Genomic DNA, 10,712 nt, shown 5'->3' with positions numbered 1-10,712 from the left:
CTGACATTCTAAACAGATTTTTAGTTTTATCTGCAAGATAAAACCTGATTGGCCGCACAAGCCACTTCAAAGTATATCTAAAGCCAAAACTTTGTTTTAGCGTTGCATAAAATAGGAAAGGACAGAAGCCTGTCCTTTTTTTGCCATCTTTGTCCCAGTGGGAAGGTCTCCCTTCACTTTCTATTTCATAAATACAACAGGAAGTGGGTGGAAATGATTCAAAGTTGAGAGACGTCATCACCAACTAGTCACTGCAATAGGCATCCTCACTGGAAGCCTTCCCCTCTATTCCTGTTCTAGTGACAACTTCAAATGAGGTAAACTTCAAATGAGGGAAAAATCTAACATTTAAGTCCTGGTGACAACAGTCAGGAGGACAAAAAAAAAATCTCCAGTGGGGACACATACAGCAATAAAAGCTAGACCGGGTCACCAAACCTTCCCTATTCTATACAAAACTTAAAACAATCTTGGCTTTAGATACACTTTGTTTCTCAACTCAAGTCCAGAGATAACACTGGTAGGTCAGGTTTTGAGGCTTCCTTTATGGAAACCAGCGGATTAATTCTTGATATAAATAATTACACCTACTCATAAATTAAGGAAACTATCAAAACTTGACCCGTTTCTCATACCTGAGGAAAAGAGTTGTGAAATCCTGCTACAGACAAAGCAATTTTCTGTCCCACCTAACTGGCACACAGTGTCAGTAGAAATTCCCCTTTTTTTCTTTCCAGTGCTTGTAGAAAATTATGTGTTCTTTCTTCTCTCTCTGTTCTGCATTGTTGCAGCAGTCTCTGATAAGCCTTTGTCTTCTCCTCTTCATCATTATGCTCTACACCCCACAGTTTCTTATGTACCCAGTCCAGGTCATTTTCCTTCTGCAGCCTAGCTAGTTGCTTGCCATACAGGTCTCTGGCTTTCTGCAAGTAGAGCACATGATAATAAATTAGACATTGTGGTCCAAATAAACAAAGGGCGAAACGCCAGCTTTGCAGGAATAAAAGGAGCATATTGGAATAGGTTTTTTTTTACACTAGCAATAATATGTTCACCTGGATGGCACTGTGATTGTACTGATATCTCAAGATAGCCTCACAAAGGTTCCAAAAAGTGTACTCCGGCCACAGAACTGACTGGAACACCAAACAGGCATGTGATGTCTGTAGAAGAAAGAAGATGTAAAAGAAAGAATGCTCAAAGCCGATTCCTATTAAGGTGATCATGGGAATACCTTCCGATTTGTCAGCTGACTAGGGAAAGACACTTAGAGGCTTATTTATAAACAATTCACGAATGTGCATGATTGTTCTGTGCAAATGGAGGCAAAAATCCAAGTATATTTTCTTTCAAATTTGAATGCAATATCGGGAGGTAAAAACCCACATATGGCCAGTAGATGGAGCTAAAGAGCACAGAAAAGAAGCATTTACTTCCTGCATTCCTCAACTCCATCTAGTGTCCATAATGTGATATATTCAAGATTACATTTGACTTGGAAAGAAAATGTACTAAGAATATTAATTTTTGCCTCCATTTGCACAGAACAAACTTCCACAGAGTTTTGCAGTATGAATGGCTCTACAGACTGTTTGTTAAATATACCTCTTAGTAATATACACCCAGACATTGTTAAACAAAGAAACATACAGCCACAAACACAAAAATGGAGAACAATAGAGATGTCTTATTAAAAATAATTTGCCCCTTCTAATTATTTTTAATTGTACACAGTTAACACTCTCTCCTATATTTAAAAAAACAAAAAAGGTCATGCTTCCATTTAAAGACTATATGAAAAGAACTCGATTTCACGGTACTCTATATTAAGACTGGTAGAAGGAAACAGACCTGCCATAACAGAAAATCACTGAGACGAACTTCGCCAGATGTACGTATAAGGAGATCAGGATCTGGGGAATGTGAGGTGTACAAACAATGATCCAGAAGATTTTCAGTAACATCACTGAAAAACATGAAAAAGAATATGAGTCAAGCAGTTCTTGACCTAGATTATGTTACAGTTGTTACCACGCTAATCTTGCACTAGGAATATTATGCTGTTTTGGTGTGCTTAATTGAATTTACCTGTGCTTTGCTCACACAGGGCATAGTAATAGGTTCACACAGCGTGAATTTTTTCCTTCTCTTCCAGGATCAAAGATAAATATCTCACTACTTTTTGGTATGGGGATCGTGTGACAGGACTAGTACTTGAAGACTGGCATTGAGTGGTCACATGGGAGTGGATAATACTCCACAGTTTCGTGTAGGCACTCACTGAAATTGTGTCCAGGGCTTACACATAGCATGTCTGTGAAGGTTCTCATTCATCCAGGTCATGGTATATTTGTAAAAAATAAGTCAAGGCAACTGGACTTAAGAAAAATATAGCAAGTCCAGTTGCCTTGACTTATTTTTACAGTTACACAGAGCACGTTCTCTGGATTTCCCAATGGTGGGTGAGCAAAGCAAAGGTAATTATAAGCTGCTCTAGAGGCTGGCTTTAAAGTAAACCTTTTGATTTGCCCCTTTCCTTTTACAGTTGGTGTAATAATTCCCTTAAAAACACAGATAAGCAGCTATACTTCAGTAATAACATATGCAGATCAGATACAATGAAACATTAAATCATAAATACTATATTTTCAGACTATATGAAGATACACAGGGATAGATGTGGTTCAAACCCTTCTCCTTGACGGATACCTAGGTTCTATTAGCCCCTGCTGGACTCCCCAGGCTGCCTCTTGGACTGCATTGCTGATCTCATGTCGGGATGTGTAAGCGAAGCAAACATTCAAAAAACACCTAAAGACCAAAAAAATTAAATTACATTTTGTTTAGGGGGAAGGCAAACAAAGTGTATTAGCCTAAAATAAGGCTTTAGATTTTCATCTGAACATAAATAAATGTAACGTTATATGAACAAATATGAACTTTGTATGCAGCCATGGCAAATTAGAAGGCTGGTGAAAAAAATGCATTCTCAGGATTATTTGGTTGGTGGTTTACATAATAAACATATTCTGCATGTTTTGGAGCCCTTTTACTAGAGACAATATGGGTTTTACAGCAATGAAGTAACAGTACCTTATGACCCTGACTTTGTATGTAAGCTAGGGGACTAAACATCCAGGAAACTGCCCGATAAGCATTGGAGGGACTTGTAAACTAACCTAAAGTAAAATAAGATAGGACTTCACAGCTGTGATACTGACTGATACTCTAAAAATGTGTTAGGTTTGTGGTCAATGGACAGTGTGGACTCTATGTAACCAAACTGAAGCTAAGCGATTCCAAAAACATACTCCTGAAGCAGTGTAAGCCGAGACCCATCAACACATGTTCTTAGAACACAGGATACCCTACTGCCCATAGTGCTCATAATATGGAGTTCACCACTTAACCACTCTTTTTCCAACTGGGATGATGCAGAACTGCTACATTTATTTGGCATCATCCTTATCTCTTCCAAATATAAGGATTTTCTAAATTCACAGAACTCAAGGAGAGACTTTTCAATACCTGACTTCTATAAAGCTTAAGTTGAATATACTTATATTTTGACTTCCCCGTTTCTCCCCCTCCCCCTACTGACATGCTAATTACATTTTATTTCAAACCCTATTTTAGACCCAGTGTTCTACGCAATTCAGGCAGATCATAGCTGGTGCAAGGAGTCGGGTAGGTGCTGTAAATAGTTTCCCGAAAACATCACCACCCCCTGCCTTATGCTGGGTACACACCTTACAACCATCGCAAGACTTTTGTCTTGCGATGGTTGTAAGGTACTTAAAAAAAACGTACGATCTGCCTATCTTGGACAGGCAGATCGTACTTGCGATGATCGCAAGCCGCGCCCCCGAGGGGCAGGCTTCCGATGACCGCAATGCCGAACGGGCAGTGTGCGCTTGCGCACACCGGCCCGTCCGGCTTTTATCTTACGAACATGCTACACACCCGCCGAACATCGTACGATGCTCGGAGAGTTTTCGAACATGTTCGTAAGTTAAAAGTCGTGCGACCTTACAGTAGTAGAGGTCGCATGGCTTCCACACACCTTACGATAATCGTACGATCGTGGGATATCCCGCGATTATTGTACGATTATTGCAAGGTGTGCGGGGACCTTTAGTACCCCTCTGAAGAGTCCTCAGTGGAAGGAATTATGCAAATATCAAAATGCCTTGATGGGTGGATGTCAGTCTGGAGAAGTGGCCATTCCTTGTCAAATTGCATTTGCGTGCAGACTTCCCTAGGTAATTCCCTACATGTAACGATGAGACACCATGAGTGAAAGCAATAAAATCTAATGAATTAAAGAGGCAGGCCAGGGACAGTCAAGCTGGAGATGATGCTGCAGTGGGGCAGAAGGACTTGGCATGCTATATACACCCTGTGGTACTTTGATTAAAGTGACATTGAAGTCAAAAAATTTTTTCCCTCCCCCCAATGTTAATGTCAGGTCTCTTAATCCGATCTTCTTTCCTGATGTTTTCATTTGCCCCTCCAGCGCTGCGGCGGGTCTCCGATCCAGCGCTGACGACTCTGAGCTTGCTGGCACTTCCTGTCCCACGGTGTCTGCATGCAGGTGCAGGCGTCCATAGACTTACCTTGTTTCTCTCCTCGCATCCCGGCCGTAAATGTGAACTGCGCATGTGCTCGCCACAAGATGCTTTTTGGCCAACCGAGAATTTTCACATTTTCGGACGGGAGCGCGCGGGGAATACACGGGTAAGTGTTAACCCCTTTCAAAGCATTTTGTTTAAAAAATACCTTTTGCATATATCTACTGCTTACTAGCGGTAGATATATGCAAAAAAACATGAGGGTTTAATAACCCTTTAAGTTTTTTTGGACATGTGTAGTATGTCCAGTGTCCACGACTGGTTAACTATTACTACCCACTACTGCTTTTGCGCAAATTAATAGGCTGATCTAACACATGGTCAATAGGTACATTATGAATTCTACGTCCTGTATCTGGCTCATCAGTGCAATTTGTTGCGGTCCTTCCCAACCTATTCCTACAAACCCTATCACTTATGTCCATGAGGTTTTTTGTTTTAGAACTTGGCATTTTGTGCTAAAAAAATTTAGCACAAACAGAAACACAGCTGACATATTCACAAATTTCAGAACAGCAGAGGGTGTTGGGACTGATCCTTACCTAGCCAGTGAGGAAAGTGTGGTAAGGTAATCCACATAATAAATTAATATTCCCAACAAAATGATCAATGATTAATAGCTGAAAATACTCACTTAGAATAGTTCTTGGTTTCCAGGACAGATTGTGCAATAAGTTTTTGGATGTCAAGTGGAAGCATAGTCAAGTCCCCCAATACTCGAATGCAAACTTCGTGCTTCTGAAGTTTATCTCTGTGCACAAAAAGCCAGAACTTAAATGTTTATCTAATAAAATACTAAAAAAGAACCTGTTAGATCAGCTAAATTTAAAACCAAATGTGTTTCCTTTCTTATTATATTTTATAAGATAATAACACATTAAATACACAACAATACATACAGGAGTAGAAAAGGACAGTAGAAATGAGCAGGGTACCAGCTCCATTTCAGGTGAGATATTTCATAATGGCAGATATAATTTGAAGTATAACAAAAGTCTCACTCATATTCCAGTACAATAAAATCACTGTGTATTAGTGTGCTACAGGACTGGCCTTTGTGTCAGTTGAACATCCAGCATGAAACAGTACTGGGTAAGTGGGCAGATCTACTCCAGAACAGGATGCACTGCCCTTTTGAGGATGCCGATTCTACCAGAAGGTGCTGGCATAGAAGGGTGGAAAGAGTAAAAAAAGGAAGTACAAAGATGGAAATGTAGAGTAGGGAAGGGGAGATGCATGGATGGAGGGAATAGGAGGGTCCCCCCCCTATTCCCAATGGACACAGTGTAAGGGTTATGTCAAGAAATTAGGGCTTACTGCATGAGTAATGTTTAAAAATGAACACAATCACAGCAGGGAATGCAAGGGGCCTAGGATTGAGTGTATTGGTCATGCATGGGGATGGGACACATGCCGATCTGCATTTATACACCATGTATAGATTCAAACAGTAATTATCTGTATTATTATAAACCTGCACTTCATCTATTATGCTGTTGATAGAAAGTATATTTTTTCTTATGTATTCTGTTCTGCAACCCTTAGACTTACTTTTCTTCCAGAAGACGGGTAAATTTTTGGCGAGCTAGTTCCATTAGGCCTTCAACCTCCTCCCCCGAACGCTTAAAATTCTCAATGCTGAAAGCATAAACTGTCACTTCACAAATACCGAGATTTAAACACCACCGCAGTGTCTATAAACAGGAAGAAAAATAAAAGAACTATTATAAAAAAAAAAAAAACATTTGTTTTACTAATCTTAGCCTGTAGCAATGTTAATTACCCTAAATCAGCAGTATTGTTTACTGTACCCTGGCATCAGTCATTAGTAATGTCAGTAGGGATGTCTTTCCCCAGGAGTAACATTAGTGATGTCATGCACAGTAATCTTGTGCTTCACAAGGCCATAATTATTCCTGGGAGGACTGGAAAAGCTTTTGTTGCAAATGACTGACCCTCCTGCTGCCCTCTGACATCAACGATTAGCTTCAGTTAATGGCCATGCTGTCTAGCAGACGCATTTAAATTGCCATGTTGGGTTTAGATTACACATTAATCCCAAGAACAAAATCTAACAAATTGCAGGGTACATTTACTTGGATGCAGTGGCTGTTTTCTTTTTTTTTTCCAAGCTAGTTTTTTCTTTATTTTTACTTGGTGATCCTGTCAGTAATACACTTCCTGTTCTAGGGTGACAATGCTTATTTACCATACTGCATCTAGGGAGGAGCAATGCTGTCATCCTAGGACAGAAAGTGTTAGGACTTCTGAACACCTCCCACTTTCCATAACATAGGGGTAGGGATGCAAAGATGCTGGGCATTCTCACAAGTACTTGTACTCGTGAAAAAGCCCTGATACTGGCCCCTTACATTTTTAAACAGGTGCAGCTGCCTGAGGTCCCGCCCTTCTTGGGGATCTCAGGCAGCCTGCTGGAGACCTTGCGGTGGCTATCGTTTACAGCGCTGGTCCAGCCCCACATCTTTCTCCTTTCTGCTGCCGCAGTGACCGGTACAGCGCTAGACAGCCCCGCACTTGCCTGCATAGCCCTGGTGAGACAGCATTAGGAAGACCCGAACGCAGCCCTGGTGAGATATGGCACATCCTCCTAAGACCGCACACAGCCCTGTCCAGACCAGAAATAATACTACTTAAGTGCATCCTAAAACACAATCATTCCCTGTGGGAAGCGTTTTCTGTTTTTGTGAGTGGACCTCAGTCTACCAAGCATTTTAAGCAGCTGAGTGCTATTGTTTGCAAGGAGGCATTGGGAGGTAGAGGTGCTTCCATGTTATTGTACAGAGGGACCCCTATTAACATATTGCAAACATTTATTTTTATCTTCTCTGACCACAAACCTCTAACTCCCACATATATAAACAAAAAGTAAAGAATTTTAGGAAATATGTAACGTATGTAATTTATATTTAGTGGCCAGGTTCAAATTCTAACCTCTGCAAGCTTTTCAAAGCCCTGAGAATGACCCTCTTGTCTCTCCACGTGACATTTTTGTGCATATCTTCGGTTCCCATCCATTATAAATGCAACATGTTTAGGCACTGGACCAGCCTATTGGAAAACATAGAGAACAGGACTAAGTTATATCGCCCTTCCATTGTTAAACGCATGAACAAGCAGGTGGTAATGTGGGGAGCAACTTTTTCAGTCTCGTAACCACATTACGAGAATTAAAAATAGGTATCCGTCACAAATAAACAACATACTACCGAGAAAAATTAGATATGTGTTATTCACTACAGTTTTTCTACTGATGTCTGCATACAATGAATGTTGTTTAGAGTTCTTTTGCATAATATAAGTTTACCTACCTTTAACACATTTGCACATAGCCTTTCAATCAATGACAGCTCCTTGTCACGAATCCAAGACATGATGTTGCAAGCTTAAAAACAAAATAAGGTAGTTAGTGCAGCTAATGGGAATTAGGTCACAGCTTAAAAAAGGTACTTGTGCTCTATACAGTAAAGAATTTTAGAAACTAAAGACAAAAGAGCATATTTTATTGTAGTCAAATAAATATAGGAGTTTGGAAAATATAATTTGTAATTTACATTTAGATGTGTGATATTATCGTGGTATGTGTCATTGGGCTCTATTATCAATGTTAATTCACTTATTTCGCATAAAAATCAATTAGAAAAAATAAACTAACTCTAGCGTGGGTCAATGTTGCGTAAATCTAGAATGAAAACTGATAAACAAAAAAAACAAACCAGGGTAATGAATATATTTTAGAATAATCTGTACGCGAACAGTTAAGTACCTGGATACAAAACTGCACAAGTATATACACTTTATTGCCAAAAGTATTGGGACGCCTGCCTTTACACTTACATGAACTTTAATGGCATCCCAGTCTTAGTCCATAGGGTTCAATATTGAGTTGGCCCACCATTTGCCACTATAACAGCTTCAACTCTTCTGGGAAGGTGTCCACAAGGTTTAGTAGAGTGTCTATGGGAATGTTTGATCATTCTTCCAGAAGCGCATTTGTGAGGTCAGGTACTGATGTTGGACATGAAGTCCTGGCTCGCAGTCTCCGCTCTAATTCATCCCAAAGGTGTTCTACCGGGGTGAGGTCAGGACTCTGTGCAGGCCAGTCAAGTTCCTCCACTCCAAACTCACTCATCCATGTCTTTATGGACCTTGCTTTGTACACTGGTGCGCAGTCATGTTGGAACAGGAATGGGCCATCCATGGGAAGCATGGAATTGTCCAAAATGTCTTGGTATGCGGATGCCTTATGAGTTCCCTTCACTGGAACTAAGGGCCAAGCCCAACCCCTTAAAAACAACCCCACACCATAATCCCCCCTCCACCAAACTTTACACTTGGCACAATGCAGTCAGGCAAGTACCGTTCTCCTGGCAACCGTCAAACCCAGACACGTCCATCGGATTGCCAGACAGAGAAGTGTGATTCATCACTCCAGAGAACACGTCCCCACTTCTCTAGAGTCCAGTGGCGGTGTGCTTTACACCACTGCATCCGACGCTTTGCATTGCACTTGGTGATCTAAGGCTTGGATGCAGCTGCTCGGCCATGGAAACCCATTCCATGAAGCTCTCTACGCGCTGTTGTTGTGCCAATCTGAAGGTCACACGAAGTTTGGAGGTCTGTAGCTATTGACTCTGCAGACAGTTGTTGACTTCTGCGCACTTCAGCATGCGCTGACCCCGCTCTGTCATTTTATGTGGCCTACCACTTTGTGGCTGAGTTGCTGTTCCCAGGTGCTTCCACTTTGTTATAATACCACTAACAGGTGACCGTGGAATATTTAGTAGCAAGGACATTTCACGGAACACCTGAATTCAATGATTTGGAGGGGTGTCCCAATACTTTTGGCAATATAGTGTATAATCTTATATTCAGCTCATGTCACAGTAAGTTTAAGCACATAGTTCGGAATTCACTGTTTTATACAACTAAATAAATAAATCAAATATTTTTTGTTCTCTTTAAAGATAAATTCCATCCTTGGAAATATGGATTGAGAATTAGTAACACTCAGTAGGTAGTCAAAAATTTCACCAGTCAGCATGACCGGACTATAGCCTTGCAATTTATGTTAAAAAAGTTTGGGGACACATAGAGCTTTCTTTTGGAGGTATATAATCACCACGGGGGGTATTTTTTTTTTTACTATATAATTTAAAAAGTACCATAAATGTAAAAAAAAAAACAAGAAAGTTTCCCTACGTTATGTTATAAAACATTTATTCTTACCCATATTTTTAGTAAAACATAAAAGTCAGCGTCAGGCGCACCTGACGAATATATGCGTGTATGTTATGGGCGCGGACTCAAAAAATTAGACAAGCTTCTTTTTAGGCAGACTTATGTATTTTTAGTAAAACATAAAAGTCAGCGTCAGGCGCACCTGACGAATATATGCGTGTATGTTATGGGCGCGGACTCAAAAAATTAGACAAGCTTCTTTTTAGGCAGACTTATGTATTTTTGGCTCCATAGAGTTTATTGGGAATGAGCGTACGATACCTAAAGATGCTCACACTCAAGTGTGAATGGGGCTCAGAACACTTTTGAGGGAATTTATCAAAAATGGAGCAGACAAAATCTGGAGCAGCTGTGCATGGCAACCATTCAGCTTCTCTCTCCAATCTGTCAACCTATCAGCTGTTCTCTCTAATCTGTTCAGTTAAGATTTGAAAATGAAAGAGAGAAGCTTGATTGCCATGCACAGCGGCCCTAGATTTTGTCTGCTCCCGTTTGGATAAATTCCATTCTTTATCTTTTATACTTGTTCCAGGTCAGTGGCTCAAAAAGCAATGAAGTCAATGAATCACCATGACAGCCAGGCAATTAGCATTTTGGATGGAATGGCCAGCGATGGTGGACATCATGATTTTTTTAATGACAGGTTTCTTATAAAGCCATGGACTAATTACAACAGCCCGGGCAACTAGCATTTTTGGCAGGTAGTCAATAGTGTTGTGCGGGGTGCAAACCCAGTTTGCCGGCATTCACCCAAACCCGTGCAAGTCTATCACTGACACACAATCCCTCCAGGGCATACTCTGCTACAACTGTCTGGGAGAG

At 40.6% G+C, this 10,712-nt stretch overlaps 1 protein-coding gene across 2 annotated transcripts in view; it reads right to left on the bottom strand.

Moving 5' to 3' along the window:
* Positions 1-438: 438 nt before the first annotated feature.
* The window catches only part of DHDDS (dehydrodolichyl diphosphate synthase subunit), a 12,272-nt gene continuing 1,998 nt past the window's right edge, over positions 439-10,712 (bottom strand). The window contains exons 2-9 of one of the 2 annotated variants that reach the window (XM_018572522.1): positions 7,961-8,034; positions 7,584-7,700; positions 6,183-6,325; positions 5,266-5,382; positions 2,710-2,811; positions 1,852-1,966; positions 1,056-1,163; positions 439-923 (exon numbers count right to left, since the gene is read on the bottom strand). In XM_018572522.1, the coding sequence (XP_018428024.1) occupies positions 690-923; positions 1,056-1,163; positions 1,852-1,966; positions 2,710-2,811; positions 5,266-5,382; positions 6,183-6,325; positions 7,584-7,700; positions 7,961-8,023 (999 nt within the window). In that variant the 5' untranslated portion in view covers positions 8,024-8,034 and the 3' untranslated portion in view covers positions 439-689. Of the gene's footprint in view, positions 924-1,055; positions 1,164-1,851; positions 1,967-2,709; positions 2,812-5,265; positions 5,383-6,182; positions 6,326-7,583; positions 7,701-7,960; positions 8,042-10,712 lie in introns of both variants that reach the window. The other variant, XM_018572523.1, reaches the window with a different exon arrangement.

Source organism: Nanorana parkeri, unplaced genomic scaffold (assembly GCF_000935625.1).
Source record: "Nanorana parkeri isolate BGI_ZX_2015 unplaced genomic scaffold, ASM93562v1 scaffold2058, whole genome shotgun sequence".
Classification (NCBI taxonomy): Eukaryota; Metazoa; Chordata; class Amphibia; order Anura; family Dicroglossidae; genus Nanorana; species Nanorana parkeri.
Note: the sequence above shows the minus strand (reverse complement) of the source record. Positions and strands in the feature narration are given on the sequence as shown.